This window comes from Trichomycterus rosablanca, chromosome 11 (assembly GCF_030014385.1).
Source record: "Trichomycterus rosablanca isolate fTriRos1 chromosome 11, fTriRos1.hap1, whole genome shotgun sequence".
In the NCBI taxonomy this organism is placed as follows: Eukaryota; Metazoa; Chordata; class Actinopteri; order Siluriformes; family Trichomycteridae; genus Trichomycterus; species Trichomycterus rosablanca.
In genome coordinates, this window is record NC_085998.1 from 9,922,256 (window position 1) to 9,943,538 (window position 21,283).

A 21,283-nucleotide genomic window follows, 5' to 3' on the forward strand; every position below is an offset into this window, starting at 1 on the left:
TAATGTATTAATGTAAGATATAAATGACGCTTTCAACAAAGGACTTACTGGGTCGTCATCGGTGCGCGCCCGGATCTGTGAGGCAGATAGAGTGCGACAGAAACAGCAGCAGTGTGTTTGTGTGTTAGTACAGTGATAATGGAAGACAGTGAGTGTAAAACTGCAGTACTGCGAGATTTCTGTGCTGAACACACTTTATTATCCAAACCTGACGGTTCAGCTACATTCATACAAGGTATTTATTTTTTATACCAAAAAACAGTTTACAGTTAGGAGAGAAACAGTACAGTTCAGGTTAGCATTTCTGCTAGCATTAGCCTGGCAAGGTGCAGTGTGCAGTGTCTCTGCCTGCAGGAATCATTTCTTCTGTTTAACCAGTGTAACTTTTGTTTTGTTTCTTGAATGAAAAATTTAAAGAATAATCAGTAAGAAATGTTTTTACAGCCCGTTTTTTGAAGGTGTGTGTGTGTGTGTATGTGAGAGTGAGAGAGAGTGTGTTAGGGTGTGTGTGTGTGTGTTAGGGTGTGTGTGTGTGTGTGTTAGGGTGTGTGTGTTAGGGTGTGTGTGTGTGTGTGTGTGTGTGTGTGTGTGTGTGTGTGTGTGTGTGTGTTAGGGTGTGTGTGTGTGTGTTAGGGTGTGTGTGTGTGTGTGTGTGTGTGTTAGGGTGTGTGTGTGTGTGTGTTAGGGTGTGTGTGTGTTAGGGTGTGTGTGTTAGGGTGTGTGTGTATGTGAGAGAGAGAGATGGTGTGGGTGGGTGTGTGTGGGTGTGTGTGTGTGTGTGTGTATGTGAGAGTGAGAGAGAGTGTGTTAGGGTGTGTGTGTGTGTTAGGGTGTGTGTGTGTGTTAGGGTGTGTGTGTGTTAGGGTGTGTGTGTGTTAGGGTGTGTGTGTTAGGGTGTGTGTGTTAGGGTGTGTGTGTATGTGAGAGAGAGAGATGGTGTGTGTGTGGGTGTGTGTGTGTGTGTGTGTGTGTGTGTGTGTGTGTGTGTGTGTGTGTGTGTGTGTGTGTGGGTGTGTGTGTGTGTGTGTGTGAGAGAGAGAGGGTGAGGGTGTGTGTGTGGGTGTGTGTGGGTGTGTGTGTGAGAGAGAGAGGGTGAGGGTGTGTGTGTTAGGGTGTGTGTGTATGTGAGAGAGAGAGATGGTGTGTGTGTGTGTGGGTGTGTGTGTGTGTGTGTGTGTGTGTGTGTGGGTGTGTGTGTGTGGGTGTGTGTGTGTGTGTGTGTGAGAGAGAGAGGGTGAGGGTGTGTGTGTGGGTGTGTGTGGGTGTGTGTGTGTGTGTGTGTGTGTGAGAGAGAGAGGGTGAGGGTGTGTGTGTTAGGGGGTGTGTGTGTATGTGAGAGAGAGTGTGTGTGTGTGTTATATGTCTCTTAGTTTTTTTGTTTTTTTTTTACTTGCTTTTAACTCAGTCTTATCCTTTCTAGTACTTTACACGAGGCACCAGCAAGGTGGCAAATTCTGGTTCTTTACTCCTCAAACACAGCCAATTGTGTGTGTGGGGTGCTTTGACCAGGCCACTACCACCAAAGTCAAGCCTATGCAGTGATTGGTTTGCGTATTAGATGAAACTTTGCCTGTACAGCTTTGATTTTTAATTTTTGTATTGTTTTCTGTGTGTAAAATGGATGTACAGGAGACACCAATGTGTTAGCAGGAGTGTATGGACCAGCTGAGGTGAAAGTGAATAAGGAGATCTATGATCGAGCTACGTTGGAGGTCTTAATCCAGCCTAAAGTGGGCATGTCAAGTAGGTTTACATTCACATCTTATACCATACATGTCATTGTGGGCTTGTAGCAGTCTGAGAGCATGTTGTTCAAGGACGACTTGTGGTTCCATGAAGTTTACACTTGCAGACTGTAATACCAATTACCAAGTACTAACAGGAAGGTTTATGGCTGTGCAGCTTTTTTCTGTTTAAGTGTTTTTTCATTTTTCTTCTACAGGAAAGCACTTCTGTTGGACAGTTCTCTTTATTGAGTAACTTTATGAAATCAAACATTCCCAACCAATCACATGGGGTTTTATTTATGTCTAAACGAGGTTTAGAATACATTCAAACATTTTAATACAGTAGTTTTATTTTGCAGCATTTATATCAGTTTATGTTGTGAACAAGTCAAGAAGTAAAACAATGTTCAAATGTTTATTTTCCCTTGTTAACATTAACTGCTTAAATGTCAATAAAGCTGGTAAATGCACCTTTGGTTTTGCATTTATTTATATATTTAGTTTACCCAAAATTGTATTATTCCATTATTTATTATATTATTATTATTATTATTATAATTATTATTATGATTATTATTATCATCATCATTATTCATTCCCAGCATTTGGAAGTACTGTATGATTGTACTTTTTTATTTCTTTAACTTAGGTTATATCCTGCCAATCGCTCTTTCTGTGGGGACACAGTGGATTTACATGATCAACCAACCAACACTTCCAGTTCTTGTCAGCTATTTAGCATGGTGACTTCAGTACAAAAGATTGTAGACTAGACACGCCCTGGCTTAAAGATTTGACATTTAGCAATACTCTAACCTTTATTTTATTGTAGGTGTGGGCTTCACTACTATAAAAACATAGTTCTCACACCCAGCTGGTAGTAAGACGTTGTATACTGGGTTCTTCCTCTGAAACTGGTTAACTTAATAAAAGCAACTAAGGTCCACAGTGAATGTTTCTTTCATCTTCTCGCCTCAAGGTGGCAGTAAGATCAAGGCTGAATGTAGGGTTGGTACAGTATATGTAAGTTATGTTGTGTTGATCAGGTGTTCGAGAGCGGGAGAGGGAGCAGTGTGTACGGGAAACATGTGAAGCTGCTCTTCTGTCTACCCTCCATCCTCGTTCTTCCTTCACCCTCATCCTCCAGGTGGTCCACGATGATGGCTCAGTATCCTTCAAAATCAGAGTTTTATTGTGCTATTATGGTGCACACTTACTGCAGTTTAAGTCAGAAATGCATGTACCAAAGTTTCCATAGATACAAATGAAAGACATTGATGGGCAAATTCCTGATCATAACTCAGATTGACTGTAGGAACAGCGAAACAGTAATAAGTAAGCAACGATACTGAAAGCATGAGGGTTTGGGGGGGTAATGAAATTCATGTTCGGCATTTAGCAGATGCTTTTATCCACAGCAACTTACAGTTCAGTATACTGTCTAAGCAATTAAGGTTAAGGGCCTTGCTCAAGGGCCCAACAGTGACAACCTGGCAGTAGTGGTGCTTGAACCAGCAATCATTTACTAGTCCAGTACCTTAACCGCTAGGCTACAACTGGCCAGTATAGTCTTAATTAGAGTTTTATTAATTGGTTAATGAAGCGTATTTCAGTGCAGGAATAATGAAATTCTGATAAATGCTTCACAGTATTTATCATAGGTCATGGATTTATCAGACTGTGCACTTTCTGATGCATAGTGATTTGATTATTACGTTACACTGAATGACCTGAAGCAGTAAAATGACTGTGCGAAGTTTTCTTCATGCTAGATTGTGCATAAACATTTTCTAACAATAGAAAGACTGACAAAAAAATATAAGTTTCTCAGTGTTATTCACTAAAAACCTGGAATAAAATATTTGTCTGCAGTTTGTCTGCAGTGACAATGACATGGTGGTGGTGTGTTAGTGTGTGTTGTGCTGGTATGAGTGGATCAGACACAGCAGCGCTGATGGAGTTTTTAAATACCATGTCCACTCACTGTCCACTCTATTAGACACTCCTACCTAGTTGGTCCACCTTGTAGATGTAAAGTCAGAGACAATCGCTCATCTATTGCTGCTGTTTGAGTTGGTCATCTTCTAGACCTTCATCAGTGATCACAGGACGCTGCCCACGGGCCGCTGTTGGCTGGATATTTTTGGTTGGTGGACTATTCTCAGTCCAACAGTGACAGTGAGGTGTTTAAAAACTCCATCAGCGTTTCTGTGTCTGATCTACTCATACCAGCACAACACACACTAACACACCACCACCATGTCAGTGTCACTGCAGTGCTGAGAATGATCCACCACCTAAATAATACCTGCTCTGTGGAGTCCTGACCATTGAAGAACAGCATGAAAGGGGGCTAACAAAGCATGCAGAGATTGTCAGTAATTGTAGAACTACAAAGTGCTTCTATATGGTAAGTGGAGCTGATAAAATGGACAGTGAATGTAGAAACAAGGAGGTGGTTTTAATGTTATGGCTGATCATTCCATATTCTCCTCCTACTGGCTTTTACATGATTTGTGATTCAAACTGTCTGTCATTGTCATAGATTTTTTTCAACTTTTTTGGTTGTAATGGCAATGAATTGCCTGCCAGCAAGCATGTGTTTTTTATGCATATTTTTTTACCGCTTTATCCTAGTCAGGGTCACAGTGTGTCCAGTTTCCGTGGAATCCCTGGGCACAGTGCAGTAACACATCTGACAGGATGCCAATCCATTGCAGGGCTTTGGCCAACCCCTCTTTTTCAGATATAACCAATCTAGACCTGCCCGGTGGCCAAATCAATGCCCGGTGGCCAAGAGCACCGCTGGGAATTCAAACCCTGGATCCCAGCAGTAGTGCTGTAGAGTAATTTACCAGACTGAGTCACCTGAGAGCTCATAACTATTCTCATGGGTAAATTGTGCTCTTAAGAGGGTGATCGTGATTCAGCATGTTAAAGTAGTGACAGGACATAAATAAGTGTTGTTAAGACCTTACTAAAAATATACCTAAATATCTGTCAGTCCTTATCTGGTGCTCAGTTGTTGGCGTGCTGCCTTAATGCTGCATGCATGGCTCTGATGGATGCCGGGCTGCCAATGAACCGACTGTTCTGTGGCGTAACATGTGCTATTGATGCTGAGAACCGAATCATTACAGACCCCACAGCTCAGCAGGAAAAGGTACGGGCAGATTTTACATTTCACTCACATTAACACACACACAGAGCTTTGCTTTGTTTTTTTATATACAGTCGTAGAGGACCAGACGTGGTCTCTAATGAGATCTCTATTGAGATTAGCTTCTGAGGAAAGTCTGCAAATTTGACTCTGAAGAATACAATCTTTAATCAAAGAATGAATGGTTTGGAAATAGGCTTACTGTTTGACTTAGTTCTCTGTAATGTGTGTTAAATGCACATGTGCACTCTCTCCGTCTTTTGTTCACACTTCTATGGCAGGATCTGCCATTAATTTAGCATTGGTAGCATTCATTATTAATTTAATATTGATTATAGACACAGAATGCCCTGTTATTTACATACTCCCTGTACAGAGATTTTTTCTAATGCAGCAGTTTAACAGTTTATGATTTGCAAAGGATGATATTTATTTTCCATGGCATTTATTGTTCTGTTTACAATTGTCAACTGACTTGTCATCTGCATTAACTGTTGTGATTGCACATTGTTTACACAGCACACAGTACAAGTGACTTTCTTTCTGTGTCCCAAACCTTCTCCTGTTCACTTTGTAGTGTGTACTGCATACACTCACTCACTCATTTTCTTAACCGCTTATCCAATTAGGGTCGTGAGAAGGGCGCTGGAGCTTACCCCAGCTTTTCAATGGGCGCAAGGCACACAGTAACACCCTGGACAAGGCGCCAGTCCATCGCAGGGCAGACACACATACACACACACCCATTCACCTATAGGGAAATTCAGTGTCTCCAATTAACCTGACTGCTTGTTTTTGTACTGTGGGAGGAAACCGGAGCTCCCGGAGGAAACCCACGCAGACACGGGGAGAACATGCAAACTCTGCACAGAAAGGACTTGGACCGCCCCACCTGGGGATCGAACCCAGGACCTTCTTGCTGCTTCTTACAGTGCTACTCACCGAGCCACCGTGTACTGCATACACCACGATTTGTTTATTAATATATTTTCATTTTTTTTTTTTTAGGAAAGTCGAGCGCTGTTGACATTCGCAATCGACAGTAAAGATCACAACGTCATGATGTCATCAACCAAAGGGTCTTTCTCTGTCAAAGAGGTAACATTCAGTCTGGCTTTCATGTATTGCTTTTTATAATTTTTTTATTTATTTTGATATACAGTACAAGTAGAGTAAATGTTGAGTATCATACCTCAATACTTCAGCCAAGCATTGACATGAACAGTTTCTTTGTTTTCTGTACAGATGCAGCAATGCATAGCCGTCAGTCAAAAAGCTTCTGAGCAGATCTTCCAGTTTTACAGGGATTCAGTGAAGCGGAGATTCTCCAAAATATCCTGAAACGCTTTCACACAACATTCATTCTAGTTTTTATATTAAATGTACTTCTTTCAACTTCATGTGTCGGATTTTTATTTGCTTAGACAATTGAAGATTAAATGTAATGAGTGTTGGATGCAGTGGCAAAGGACACTGCAGGGCAGGTGGTTGGTGTGAGACAGGAGGCTGTTCAGGACAGGGCAGGATACACCGACCAGGCATAACATTATAACCACTGACAGGTGAAGTGAATAACACTGATTATCTCTTCATCACGGCACCTGTTAGTGGGTGGGATATATTAGGCAGCAAGTGAATATTTTATCCTCAAAGTTAATGTGTTAGAAGCAGGAAAAATGGACAAGCTTGAGGATTTGAGCGAGTTTGACAAGGACAAAATTGTGATGGCTAGACGACTGGGTCAGAGCATCTCCAAAACTGCAGCTCTTGTGGGGTGTTCCCCGTCTGCAGTGGTATCTATCAAAAGTGGTCCAAGGAAGGAACAGTGGTAAATAGGCGACAGGGTCATGGGCGGCCAAGGCTCATTGATCCAGTCAATCCAATCGAGCATCTGTGGGATGTGCTGGACAAACAAGTCAGATCCATGGAGGCCCCACCTCACAACTTACAGGAGTTAAAGGATCTGCTGCTAACATCTTGGTATTAGATACCACAGCACACCTTCAGGGGTCTAGTGGAGTCCATGCCTCGACGTGTCAGGGCTGTTTTGACAGCAAAAGGGGGACCAACACAATATTAGAAAGGCCTGGTTGGTGTAGAGACGAATTATCCGCTGTGGCGACCCCTAACAGCAACAGCTGGATGAAGAGTCTGTTGTGTGAACCTACCAGCAGTATGTATCCAATTCAGGTGAACATAAGTATAAAAGTTCCACTTTTTTTTTTTTTTTTATAATTTAGCGCGTCCAATTTCATCCCATCAATCATCCTCTCACTAATGCCGGTCCCTGCTCCTGGTCAGGGCTGACGAGGCCGTTCCACGCCTCCTCCGACACGTGCACAGCCAATCGACCGTCTTATTACCCACACTTGAGGAGTGCAGCTCGGCAGAGCACCGTGCACGGAGGATCACACACTCCACCGCACCCCCTCCCGTCTCCATGCAGGCGCCACAGACCAGCCAGCAGAGGGCGCAACCGCCCCGGTCCTGAGAGAGTATCCCGTCCGGTCTCAAATCGATTCTCAGGTGGAGCGGTTCGGGTCCTTTCTATGTGGACTGGAGCATGCATTTTCTCCCTGTGTCTGCGTGGGTTTCCTCTGGGAGCTCCAGTTTCCTCCCACAGTCCAAAGACATACAAGTGAGGTGAATTGGAGATACTAAATTGTCCATGACTGTGTTTGACATTAAAAAACTTGAACTGATGAACTACCGTTCTTGTCATGAATGTAACTACAGTGTGTAAAACACTACATTAAAATCCTAATAAATAATTATTAATCGCCTCACAGCAAGAAGGTCCTGGGTTTGATTCCCAGGTGGAGCGGTTTAGGTCCTTTCTGTGTGGAGTTTGCATGTTCTCCCCGTGTCTGCGTGGGTTTCCTCTGGGAGTTCCAGTTTCCTCCCACAGTCCAAAGACGTGCAAGTGAGGTGAACTGGAGATACAAAATTGTCCATGACTGTGTTTGACATTAAAAACATGAACTGATAAATCTTGTAACCAGTAACTACCGTTCCTGTCATGAATGTAACCAAAAAGTAAAAGATCTCCTTCAGACATCTGACCACCACACTGAGCTCTGAAAATGGACCATGAAGCACCGTGAGCTGTAAACGCTGTAGTCTTTTATGGTATTGTTCAGTTTACCACATTTGAGGCTGTTATCTCTGGTCTCCAGTGTGAAGACGCTCTGGTAGATTTGAATGTTTCATCGCCCCCCTGCTGAGATCTGTCCTACTTCCTCATCGCTTGGGGGAGAAACGGGTATCTGAATGTACCTGCCTGTGCAGGTTTGTTCCATCACAGCACCCTGGTGCCACTAAACAATCTGTCAACACCGAACATTGTGAGCTTTACGTCAGAGGGAGAAGTTCAGGAGCACACACGGTACAAAGTGACTTTCTGGCTGCATCCCAAATTAAATTGAAATGACGATTGCCAGCCAGGCCTTCTCATCTAACATCAGTGCCTGACCTTATAAATGTTCTTATGACTGAATGGGCATAAATCCTCACATACACACTCTGAAATCTTTCTAAAATGCCTTCCCAGAAGAGTTAAGGCTGTTCTTGCTGCAGGAGGGGACCGTATTTATGCCTATGGTTTTAAAATTGGAACAAGTAACACAATTTATGTCTGAGATGATCTTAAATTAGGAAGTCCTTTATATAACAATGTGTCATTCGTTTTCACTAAATACTTCATCCTGGTCAGGGTCTGATGGGTCAGGCACCACCTGGATACTCCAGGCAAAAGGTAACAACACCTTCTTGAAAAGGCATCATTTATCTAAGCTCTGGGTACTGTTTGCTTTTCCAAGTACAGAACACACAGAATGTGGACTGGCTACTCTAAATTACCATACTTTAGGGTGGGTGAGTGAGTGAATGGGTGGGTTGGTGTGTGATGCAATATAATAGATGGGGTGTATTCCTGCCCTGGTACCAGTGGTAGGTATTGTGTTCATTTTCTCATGGTCTATTGTGGTCTATTGTGTTCATTTTGTGTCTGTTTATGTTTATGCCATGGCACACCTCAGTTGCATTGTGGGTAATAGACACACACACCCATTCACCTACAGGGCACTTCAGTGTCTCCAGTTAACCTGACTGCATGTTTTTGGACTGTGGGAGAAAATCGGAGCACCCGGGGGAAACCCACGCAGACACGGGGAGAACATGCAAACTCTGCACAGAAAGGACCCGGAGCGCCCCACCTGGGCATCGAACCCTACATGTATACGTGGTCCATCTGCCCTAGAACAGCGGTCCCCAACCTTTTTTGCACCATGGACCAGATTCATATAAGATATAATTTCACGGACCGACGAGGGTGGGGGGGATTTAAAATAGAATAACTATAGGATGGAAAATCAGTGTGATCCTGAGCTTTTTTCGATGCAACAAGACACTGCTCCCACCTAGTGGTGATTGGGGACAAGAACACCTGTAGAGTATTGGAAATTTAATTGCTCTTGTAGTGATCTCTAATTATTTATTCTTTCTGTGTGGCCCAGCAATAAATGACCCACGGACCGATAGCGGTCTGTAACCTGGTGATTGGGGACCACTGCCCTAGAATATCCTTAAATAAATTAACAAATACATGGGCTAATTTTGCAAAAGAAAGCTCTGGATTGGCACGCTGTCCAGGGTGCTTCTGCCTTGTGCTTGGTGTTTCTCAATGTAACTGGATCTGCTGCAACCCTGACCAGAATAAAACACTTATTGAAAATAAAATGAAATGATAAACAATTGGACAGCAATGAAATAACTTCATTTTTTTACTTTATTAATCAGAGGCAAGCTTTAAACCCAGACCAAGATGAATCAATGAATGAAAATAAATTATTAAAGTAAATTATTAAAATGATGTACAGTAGACCCTTGAGTTACGAACGGTTTACCATACGAACATTTCGGGTTACGAACGATCTTTTTTAACTTAACGTACGAACAAATTTCGAAAGAGTTGACTCCGACCATCTCTCTCTCTCTCTCTCTCTATATATATATATATATATATATATACAGTGAGCGAACATTCGGACGGTGGACTGTGTTTTTTTCAGTGTTTTCTGTATATTTCGTAAAATTCTATATTAAAATGGCCAAAAAGAAGCTGCAGAGAAAGCATTGTGTTGTATAATTATTCCTGCCAGTAGGTGTCACTGTGTATCAGACAGAGGGGACAGTGAGTGAAGAAGGAAGTCAGCTGAGTAAAGTATTCTTTTTTCGTGCAATTGCACCTACAAAATACAACACTATTAAAATAAAGAAGGAAATAATAGAGAAATATGAGAGTTATTGTTGTTTCTGGTAGATAAATTTTATAAAAAATGAAGGAAATGTATTATGGTGTATTATTATTATTATTATTATGGACTGTACTGAAATGTGGTGTGTGTTTTTTATGTACAGTACTACTGTGTATTGTTGTTTATTATTGTTTATTACAGGAATGTCTATTCTATCATTTAAGATTTAAGGGAAAATATACTTGTATTAATAACAAAAAAAACATTTAAGACATTAGAGAGGTTAGGTAAGAGGGTGGTTTGGGAGGTCTGGCACGAATTAATTATATTTACATTATTTCTTATGGGAAAAATATGTTTAACTAACGAACATTTTGACTTAAGAACAGCCCTTCGGAACCAATTAAATTCGTAAGTCAAGGGTCTACTGTATTAGAATCATTATTCCGCAAAACTGTGTTTAATGCTCAAAGGCATCTTTTGGTGGATATATGCTTTTAATTACACTTGCCCTTAGTCTTTTATTATAAGTACAGTAAAGGGAAACATGTCTAGACATGTCTGTAGTAATCGATGTCTGCTATAGATACAGTGGATAAACATTAGGTTGACAAATTCTCGTTCAGTGATTGAGCTGGCGCATCGTAAATCCATGACATTTTAAAACAGTGCCAGTGTTATTAAGAAGAGGGTGGTACGGGACCTTCTGATGCATAATAAGTTCCAAAATATGTATCTGTACTTGTTGTCCTTGTGAAGTCTTTCAAACGAACCCTTAGGATGATGAAATGATTTGAGATTAATGACTGCTTTTACCCATGCAAGCTGTTTCTGCAGAGTGGCATTGTGCCACTGGTGCAATGTAGCAAAACCCCAGCGAAACCTAGAGTGCCAGTGTGTTTTCCTCAGCCGTGCCATATTTGTCCAGAGGTTCATTTCTTTTTGTCTCTTTATGGTCCAGATGCTTTAGATCTAGTAAGAGTAATGAAAAGATAAAGCATGGCTTATTTCAGATAAATACCAGCTGTTACATGGTACAGATGTGTGAGTGCATGGGCAGGACTAGTTTGTCATCAGGAGGAGTACAGGTCTTTAAAAGGGGAGAGCACTCAGCGTGCTTTACGGTGGTTTCCCAGACAGGTAGTTGATGAGAGCGGTGACGGCGCAGATGTAGGTGACGATGCCAAAGATGATGGAGATGATGGAGAGCCACAGAGTGTGTCGAGATGCCCTGTTCGCTGCCTGGAAGTCGCCCTGCGCCCATGCTTTGTTGGTCTGGTTAGGATAGCATGAAGGGGAACAGAAATTAGGAAGAAAACAAAAGACTGATTAGTACAAATATTAAAAAATTCGTCCCGTAGACAGTTTATTTTAAACCAAGCTTTATAGAGCTTGCTTCGTGCACAGGGGCACAGTCATGCTGGAACAAGAAAAGGCCTTGTGAAGTCTTTCAAACGAACCCTCAGGATGATGAAATAAACTGTTTCTGCAAAGCTGGAAGAATAAAATTTCCTTTATATAATTGATTCATTACACCTATGAGCAACTGTTGTGGCACAAACACATGAATTCAATAATTAGAAGGGATGTCCCAATACTTTTGTCCATAGTGTGTATCATTTACTCTCAAATTGCAAAAGACAAATATAATACATTTGTGCCATTCAGGAGCCACTTTTATCCAAAGAGACAAAAAAAATCAAGCAATTAAAGGGCCTTGGTCAAGGGCCAAACCGTGGCAACTTAGCAGCAGTAGGGCTTGAACTGGCAACCTTCCGATCACATTTACATTTTAGGCATTATGCAGACACTTTTTCCCAAAGCGACTTACAGTACTGTGACAGTACACAGATCAGCCACAACATTATGGCCTCCTTGTTTCTACACTCACTGTCCATTTTATCAGCTCCACTTACCATATAGAAGCACTTTGTAGTTCTACAATAACTGACTGTAGTCCATCTGTTTCTCTGCATGCTTTGTTAGCCCCCTTTTATGCTGTTCTTCAATGGTAAGGACTCTCCCAGGACCACCACAGAGCAGGTATTATTTTGGTGGTGGTGTGTTAGTGTGTGTTGTGATGATATGAGTGGATAAAACAGCAGTGCTGATGGAGTTTTTACCCACGTGTCTGATCCACTTACACCAGCACAGCACACACTAACACACCACCACCATGTCAGTGTCACTGCAGTGCTGAGAATGATCCACCACCTAAATAATACCTGCTCTGTTGTGGTCCTGATCATTGACGAACAGAGTGAAAGCAGGCTAAAAAGGTATGTAAAGAAATAGATGGACTACAGTCAGTAATTGTAGAACTACAAAGTGCTTCTATATGGTAAGTGGAGCTGATAAATTGGACAGTGAGTGTAGAAACAAGGAGGTGGTTTTAATGTTATGGCTGATCAGTGTATATACAGTCTGAGCAATTACGGGTTAAGGGCCTTGCTCAAAAGCCCAACAGCAGCAACCTGGCAGTGGTGGGGCTTGAACCAGCGACCTTCTGATTACTAGTCCAGTACCTTAATCACTAGGCTACAAATGACCCTGATCAGTAGTTTAGTACCTTAGTTTTCACTGCCACTATAAAACTGTCTGCATTACATCATAGCAAAAGCAAAAGCCCAAACCATTTCAACAATGTCCCTATATTAAAATGATTACATTAAATGCTTTTAACTCATGGCAACAGTTTGAGGAAGGTCCCTTCCTGTTTCAGCATGATTGTGTCCCTGTGCATGAAGCAAGGACAACAAAACATGGCTCAGCAAGTTTGGTGTGATGAAACTCCAGTGGCCTGCACAGCTCTCTGACCTCAATCCCATTAAACACTGTAAGTGTGAACTGAAACAATAATTGCAAGCCAGACCAACATCAAGTTCGTCTAACATCAGTGCTTAGTTTGATCTATTTTTTGAAAGCTTATCAAAAAATATACAACCCCAAATCGAAAAAAGTTGGGACAGTATGGAAAATGCAAATAAAATAAAAACACAGTGTTCCTTACATTTACTTTGACTTTTATTTGATTGCAGACAGTTTGAACCCAAGATATTTAATGTTTTTCGTTCCTGCATTTCAGGTCTGCAACACATTCCAAAAAAAGTTAGGACGGGGGCAATTTAGGGCTAGTAATGAGGTGAAAAAACTAAATAATGATGTGATTTCAAACATGTGATGTCAACAGGTGATTGTAATCATGGTTTGGTACAAAAGCAGCATCCAGGAAAGTCTGAGTCTTTGATGAGCAAAGATGATCAGAGGATCTCCAGTTTGTCAACAAATGTGTGAGAAAATGATTGAAATGTTTAAAAACAATGTACCTCAAAGAAAGATTGGAAGGGATTTGCATATTTCTCCCTCTACAGTGCATAATATCATTAAATGGTTCAAGGAATCAGGAGGAATTTCAGACTGGCCTGCCTGCAGTCCTGACCTGTCCCCAGTAGAGAATTTTGAAAGGAAAAATGTGACAACAACAACGCCGTACTGTTGCACATCTTAAGACGTGTTTGCAGGAAGAATGAGACAAAATTAAAGCTGAAACACTAAATCACTTGGTCTCCTCGGTGCCAAAACATCTTTTAAGTGTGGTGAAAAGGAATAGCAACATTACAAAGTGGTAAATGCTTTACTGTCCCAACTTTTTTTGGAATGTGTTGCAGGCCTGAAATGCAGGAATGGATGTTTATTAATAAATGAAATGAAGTTGAGCAGATAAAACATGAAATATCTCAGGTTCATCCTGTCTGCAATCAAATAAAAGTCAAAGTAAATGTAAGAAACTCTGTGTTTTTTTATTATTTGCTTTTTCCATGCCGTCCCAACTTTTTCTGATTTGGGGTTGTAAGTAAAATAGAAGTTACTAAAGACATGATAAAAGTCTTTAATCATCTTTTTAGAACCTGGGTGCTAGTACAGAAAGAGCCTTGATGCCTGTCTTCCTTGAGTTCTGATAGGTGGATCAAAACGAGCCATACTTGTGGTTCAAATGGTACAAAGTAGATAACAGTGTTCTCAAAAGAGTGGCTGTTGTTCTAGCTGTAAAGATCACGTAGAGGTCACTCTATTTTAATACCTTTTGTTTTTTAATTAGGATGTCCAACAAGCTCATAGTCAGGTGTCCAAATACTTTTGGCCATATACTGTATTGGGTACACTGTATTCAGGCACTGCAGCTCCCGTACATACTCATATATTAATCTTTTTCAGCATTACTGATGTCTTGAACTGAGAGAAGGAGGAAAAGTACAGGCGTATCGGTCGCACCGCATCATGATTTATGACTCTTGTTACATTTCCACCTTCCATTTTTTTATTTGACATTTCAGTCTCATTTCCCCTGTGTACCTTCTTGCATCCTCTTCATAGATCATAAAGGAACAGAAGTTCATCAGGAAAGACCGGCTACTGGAAAATCTTCGCTTAAATGTAATATATGCCAATCAAGAAGCCAATCAATAAACTGAGTTTATAGAACAGGGCAGTCGAGAGCCCCTTAGTTCCAGCTCGAGTCCCCTTGTTATCATGACAATCATGCATTATTCATAATGGTTCCCTGCTATATAAAAGTATATTAGAGTTATACAGTTACTGACTGAAGCTCAACGTCTGTTTAGAATGAACTCATCCATCACTGGAAAGGAACCCTCACAGGTCGTCCACTGATAACATATTATACAGTACACTGATCAGCCATAACATTAAAACCACCTCCTTGTTTCTACACTCACTGATCATTTTATCAGCTCCACTTACCATATAGAAGCTCTTTATAGTTCTACAATTACTGACTGTAGTCCATCTGTTTCTCTACATACTTTTTTAGCCTGCTTTCACCCTGTTCATCAATGGTCAGGACCCCCACAGGACCACCACAGAGCAGGTATTATTTAGGTGGTGGATCATTTTCAGCACTGCAGTGACACTGACATGGTGGTGGTGTGTTAGTGTGTGTTGTGCTGCTATGAGTGGATCAGACACAGCAGCGCTGATGGAGTTTTTAAATACTGTGTCCACTCACTGTCCACTCTATTAGACACTCCTACCTAGTTGGTCCACCTTGTAGATGTAAAGTCAGAGACGATCGCTCATCTATTGCTGCTGTTTGAGTTGGTCATCTTCTAGACCTTCATCAGTGGTCACAGGATGCTGCCCACGAGGCGCTGTTGGCTGAATATTTGTGGTTGGTGGACTATTCTCAGTCCAGCAGTGACAGTGAGGTGTTTAAAAACTCCATCAGCATTGCTGTGTCTTATCCACTCATACCAGCACAACACACACTAACACACCACCACCATGTCAGTGTCACTGCAGTGCTGAGAATGATCCACCACCCAAATAATATCTGCTCTGCGGTGGTCCTGTGGGGGTCCTGACCATTGAAGAACAGCATGAAAGGGGGGTAACAAAGCATGTAGAGAAACAGATGGACTACAGTCAGTAATTGTAGAACTACAAAGTGCTTCTATATGGTAAGTGGAGCTGATAAAATGGACAGTGAGTGTAGAAACAAGGAGGTGGTTTAATATTATGGCTTATCGGTGTATATATATTTTTGCAGTGGTCCAGATTCCCCAGAATCACTGGACGCAATGCAGTAACACACCCTGAACAGCTGGACAAGATGCCAATCCATCTGGCCAACAGCACCGCTGGGGATTTGAACCCTGGATTCCAGCGGTAGTGTGTTAGTGGGATTTTAGACACTTAATGAACTGTTTTTAAAAATTATCTTTACTTTGCCATGAGAATAATTTAGTATTAAAATTTTACATTATGTAAAATATTATAAATAAAAATTGTATATAAAAAAATAGATAATAAAATATGTTTGAGATTATAATATGTCCAATCCATTTTCAAGGTATTTTAGGGTTGAGGTCAGGTCCCCACAGATGGTGTCAAACTGCTGCCAGAATATTAAAAGTGGAGATAACTTTATAGCTATTATGAAATATGTACATGAGTTAAGGTCTATAACCAGTATGCAAAAGAGGTGTCTGCATACTTGTAGCCATATGCCAGAGCATTTTTAAAGAAGCTATATTTTGATCGACATGGCCGTATGATTCTGTATGGTCAAACAAACAGACAGATTTTCAGGATAACAATATAAAACCAAAAAATAATAGAATTAATAGAAAAACGAATCTTTTAATTCTTTCGTACTTTTTGAGACAGATAGAAGGCTGCGATGCCGAGGGGCCAGAAGCAGCAGAGCATGGAGAAGAAGGCCAGGCCAAGGTGATCCTGTGGGATCATTAGTGGGAAGTTGTTTTCGCTCTCCGTATCAGTGAAGTCGTCACTGGAGGAGTCCTGTCAGACACAAACAGGGAAGAAATCAATCAGTCTTGCTTGGATTGCTAGTCATTAGAATAGGGCGTAAATCATATGTGGAAAATTTAACAATGTCAACAACCATTTAATGAATCAGATCTAATTATAATTAATATAACATAAATTAATTAACCAGCCATAATCATTCATGCGTAATAGCTTTTTCCTTATCAGGGTTGCAGTGGTAGTGATATGCCCATATACCCTGGACAGGGCATCTCTAACTTGCACAATTACTTACTTACATTTTATAGCAGTCAAATCATTTCTGCATGCAGGCTGGATGTAAATGAAGTACCTAGTACAAACCCATATTATTAAGTAAAATATTAAGGTGTCCATAAATTTTTGGGGACTTGTCCTTCTCTGACCTCTGTGTTACAACAGTGGTGCTCATTTTAGTAATAGCTAACCAAAATACCTGTCTCTCCCACTGAATGTTAAACAACCCCAACACCCCTAACCATTAACTTGCCTCTGCTTGTAAATAATTCTCTTTGGTCCCAGCAACTAAGCTTAGTTGTAGGCTTACATTCTCACTAGGGCTGGCACCGATCTGATACTCGGTATCGGTATCAGTCCGATATTGGCCCAAATCACTGGATCGGATATCGGAAGGAAAAAAAACGTGTAATCCGATCCGATACCGTTGATTAATGTAAATAACACTTAATGTAAATAAGGACATTCAGAAATGAAAACACACTGATCTACTTAAACTTTTAGCATTTAAAAAACGTATCTACTACTGCCACATCTAAAAACGTGTCGTAAAAAGTGTCTACAATTGGAAGATGTGGATGTCAATCACACACGATGGACCAATTAGAATTGACGCAGAGTTGAGATTTTCCATTAAAGTTCTGTCACATTTTTAGATTATTTAAAACCAAAGCGCGCTTATTAAAAACCCTGCTGGATTTTTAAGAGGACATCTGTGGCTAAACAGTGTAGTTGTTTTAACGCTAATAGATTAAATTTTGTTAAGGATGTGAGAGATCTCCAAGTCAGGACAAGATAGATAAATTTGGTGTTTTTTTTATATTTAATTGTTTAATTTTTATTGTTTATAAATAATATTTTTTATTATTTATTTTATAATTTTTCCGCTGCCTTTTCAAGGTGTAGACTTGAGAGTTGACAGATCTGGAATTTTATATTGAAATTATAATTTATTTGTTAAATACAGATAAAGTTGCACTTTAAATTGTATTTAAAATGTTTGTATTGTGCTGTTAAACAAGCCAAAAATGCTGCTAAATGTTCTGTGTGTAAATGTTAAAATAAAAACAGCAGTTTTGTATAAGTGTGATGTTGTAGGTTCTGTATTTATTCCTTTAGAATATTTGTTTCAGAGTCTGAGCATTGTTATTTAGATAGCTAGTTTAACCATGGTGCATTGAGACATGTATTATTACTGCTTAGTTGTTTGAGAGGAAAAATGATGGTATTGGATTGGTATCGGTATCGACAAATACTCAATTTGCAGTATTGGTATCGGTATCGAACATAAAAAAGTGGTATCGAGTCAGCCCTAATTCTCACGTACACATGTTCTCTCCATATATATAAACTCCTTCCTTCCTGTAATGAACTGGAAGCTTACTCTGACTGTCTGTGTGTGATGAGTTTCTTCCCATGAGTTTTTCAGGGCTCTTTCTCTCAAACTCTTAGCAGCAAATGACACTGAAGTAGAGGATCTAAATTGCAAGATTTTTTTAAGATCTCCTGCTGTTCGAACACTACATGCACACTTCCTCATAGACAGTGACGGAATACAAGGATCAAACCCACTTCCCAAGTACCTGTGTTGCTGTGTGGCACCCACATCACTGTACCGCCCCCCAAAACCTAAGCATAATCTGATTAATCATGTGCATTAAAAAATCATTAACTTTATTCATGGATCTGGATTATTTTTGAATGTTTTAGTCCAAGCAGTAAATGAAGTGTATCCGATAGCTCTTAGCTAAAGTGACTGAATGAGGTTAGACTAAATCTGAAGTCATATTTCTGGCATTCCTTCAGGCTTATCATGACTTTAAAAAAATAAATAAAAAAAAACCCTACATTTACAATCTGTCTGATCTGCTCTGACCTTCATGTAATGCATGTCTCCAAAAATGCCTGATCTCCTTCAGATTTGCTTCATGCATGATTTATCTTGCGTAAATCTATTGTATTTTTCTGTCAGGAGCTATTCCATTACTACAAAAGCAACATTTGGAATTGAATCGAATTCGAGTGTAACAATAAAACATTTAAAAGAAGCTGAGATTGGATTCTATATGAAAAATTCAGACAGATCCAAATTTAGGGTGGCACGGTGGCTAAGTGGGTAGCACTGTCACCTCACAGCAAGAAGGTCCTGTGTTCGATCCCCATGTGGGGCGGTCCGGGTCCTTTCTGTGTGAACATGGTCTCCCTGTGTCTGTGTGGGTTTCATCCGGGAGCTCCGGTTTCCTCCCACAGTCCAAAACATGCAGTCAGGTTAACTGGAGAGACTGAATTGCCCTATAGGTGAATGGGTGTGTGTATGTGTGTGTATGTGTGTCTGCCCTGCAATGGACTGGTGCCCCGCCCAGGGTGTTACTGTGTGCCTTGTGCCCATTGAAAAGCTGGGATAGGCTCCAACACCCCCAGATTTATAGCAATTTAACTTAATACAACAACTTTATTTACACTGTATACACTATGTGGCCAAAAGTATTTAGACACCGCATGATGATCTTGTTTGACATCCCAATTAAAAATCAAAAGCTATTAAGATAGAGTGACCTCTATGTGATATTTTCTGCCTTAACAACAGCCACTTCTCTGTGAAGTATTCCTGTGGGAACTTGTGTCCATTCAATCATACGGGCATTTAAGTGACTGGGCACTAATTGTGGCTGGGCAAGTAAGTCTTAATGGATGTTCCAGTTCATTCCAAAGCTGTTCAGTGGGGTTGAGATCAGGGCTCCATGCAGACCACTGTAGTTTCTTTAAACTAAGCTTATTCTGAATTTACTCTGAAAGCATCCACATGTATCTGTGTTCAGCTGATTTTTCTCCTGTTTCACTTTTAAACTTGTGTTATAGCTTGAGGTTCTGAGAAATTGTAAGAGTCCGCTTTTCCGAGAGAAAATAAACAATGTACAAAATAAACAAGTAAACATTGTAAATTAATGTGTTAAAAGAATGACATAGAGACACTAAACCTGTCTTAATTATTACTGCTCATAAATTCTCTCCACTAATTAAGAAGCATAAGAAAACGAAAAGGAAGTAAAGGTAAAGTGCAGGTTTTATTGTATTTTTGATTGATTTTAAACTGTTTTTTAATTGTATTTCAGTGTTTTTTATATTATATTTGTGTTATTTTCAGTGTAGACGTGTCAAAAACCTTATTATTTTACATTTGCCTAAAATATATGTAGTTCCACGGGACCATGGAACGCATTAACAGGCTTCTCATCCATCCTTATGGGAAAAAATACCTTAAAACTCAACACCTTTTAAACTCAACGGCACTCCCAGAACCAACTGACGTTGAGTTTCAATCTACCACTGTATAACTGTAATTTTTTTTTTTTATGGTATTTGTAGGTCATTTTATTTATCCTTAACTTTAAATTATAGCGAGTTAAATTATGGTTTATGGTCAGTAAAGACTCTGCAATCAATCTGCCAATCAAGGGCAATCTAGTATCTGATTTGGGGCCCTGGCCTCAACGCGACAGGGCACCTTTGTCATGAATTGGAATGTGGATTGTGAGCCAGGCCTTTGGGTGCCTGACCTCACAAGTGCTTGTTTAACAGAATGGGAACAAATCTCAACAGACACACTCCAAAATTAGATTTTCAACAAGTTCATAGTGTCAGATGTCCATATACTTTTGGGCATATAGTGTACGGCAGTACTTTGGCACATCACAGTCAGAACTGCTTTGCCACTGACCTTAAAAAGATCTTTGGCATGTATAATCCACAGTGACGGCGAGAGCTGCATACACGGGTCAGCAAGGAGCAGAGTGATTCTGCTGACTGGTGATTGATTTGCATGGCAAGGCTGAATGTTCAGCAATGGCAAAAGCTGCTGGTGCCAAGCAAACCAGAGATCCTATATACTAAAGAATTGTATCTGTATGGTAGGTGTATATACCAAAAAACTTTATCTATATAGTAGGTGTAGCTTATAGAATAATCAACTTTACCTCAAAGTCTGGCAGAAGGTCGTCCTCATCCTCCATGCTGTAGGACACGGTGTGAACATCTCTGCTTACTGCCATCAGCTTCCTCTCCAGAGGAGACCCAGGTCCAATATCCATGAATGTTGTTTCCAGATACTCCTTGCTGTGAATGCCTAGTGACTCTCCAGGGCCCCAGATGGAAGCAGGAGGGGCGTAGAATGACTCCAGAGTGCTGGGTAACGAACATGGATCCAGCAGCTGCTGATGATGGACATCTGTAGATGCAGGATGTTTCCTCCACGCTGTACAGGGGGGTCTTTTTGACTCTTCATATCTGACGATGGTGGGATTGATAAGGCCGTTGCCTGTTGATTGTGTGGGACTGTCGGCCAAGAGTGGGTGTTCCAGTTCATCCAGACTATCCATTATGTTTTGGAAGACGTCGATGTTGAGTCAAGTCTTGATTTTATTCCAGAAAAACTAGTCCATCTTTAATCCAGTGTTTTTAGTTTTTGCGCTTGGTATTAAAGTGCGTACATGAGAAGGATTCATCAGCTTGCAAATTTTGTCGTCCACTTAATCTTTGTGGACCCTCACACATTTTATTTTCTATACATCAAAAGCTAT

At 40.6% G+C, this 21,283-nt stretch overlaps 2 protein-coding genes across 2 annotated transcripts; one reads left to right on the forward strand and one right to left on the reverse strand.

The window, feature by feature from the left end:
- Window positions 1-74: 74 nt before the first annotated feature.
- Window positions 75-6,282, forward strand: exosc5 (exosome component 5). The gene is made up of 6 exons (XM_063004487.1): window positions 75-235; window positions 1,630-1,743; window positions 2,774-2,895; window positions 4,750-4,890; window positions 5,896-5,985; window positions 6,133-6,282. The coding sequence occupies exons 1-6, from the start codon at window positions 139-141 to the stop codon at window positions 6,226-6,228; spliced, it is 660 nt and encodes a 219-aa protein (XP_062860557.1). The 5' UTR covers window positions 75-138; the 3' UTR covers window positions 6,229-6,282.
- Window positions 6,283-9,655: 3,373 nt separating this feature from the next.
- Window positions 9,656-21,170, reverse strand: tmem91 (transmembrane protein 91). The gene is made up of 3 exons (XM_063004577.1): window positions 20,681-21,170; window positions 16,317-16,463; window positions 9,656-11,417 (listed from the first exon to the last, which is right to left on the reverse strand). The coding sequence occupies exons 1-3, from the start codon at window positions 21,080-21,082 to the stop codon at window positions 11,262-11,264; spliced, it is 705 nt and encodes a 234-aa protein (XP_062860647.1). The 5' UTR covers window positions 21,083-21,170; the 3' UTR covers window positions 9,656-11,261.
- Between the last annotated feature and the right edge of the window lie 113 nt (window positions 21,171-21,283).

What these genes read in the sequence shown, in the direction of transcription:
- tmem91 (XM_063004577.1), bottom strand. Translation starts at nt 21,082, where the DNA reads ATGGATAGTCTGGATGAACTGGAACACCCACTCTTGGCCGACAGTCCC. An exon ending in ACCTTCTGCCAGACTTTGAG is followed by an intron (nt 16,464 to 20,680) that starts GTAAAGTTGATT and finishes TGTGTCTGACAG; the next exon opens with GACTCCTCCAGTGACGACTT. An exon ending in CCTTCTATCTGTCTCAAAAA is followed by an intron (nt 11,418 to 16,316) that starts GTACGAAAGAAT and finishes TATCCTAACCAG; the next exon opens with ACCAACAAAGCATGGGCGCA.
- exosc5 (XM_063004487.1), top strand. Translation starts at nt 139, where the DNA reads ATGGAAGACAGTGAGTGTAAAACTGCAGTACTGCGAGATTTCTGTGCT. An exon ending in TTCAGCTACATTCATACAAG is followed by an intron (nt 236 to 1,629) that starts GTATTTATTTTT and finishes ATGGATGTACAG; the next exon opens with GAGACACCAATGTGTTAGCA. An exon ending in CCACAGCTCAGCAGGAAAAG is followed by an intron (nt 4,891 to 5,895) that starts GTACGGGCAGAT and finishes TTTTTTTTTTAG; the next exon opens with GAAAGTCGAGCGCTGTTGAC.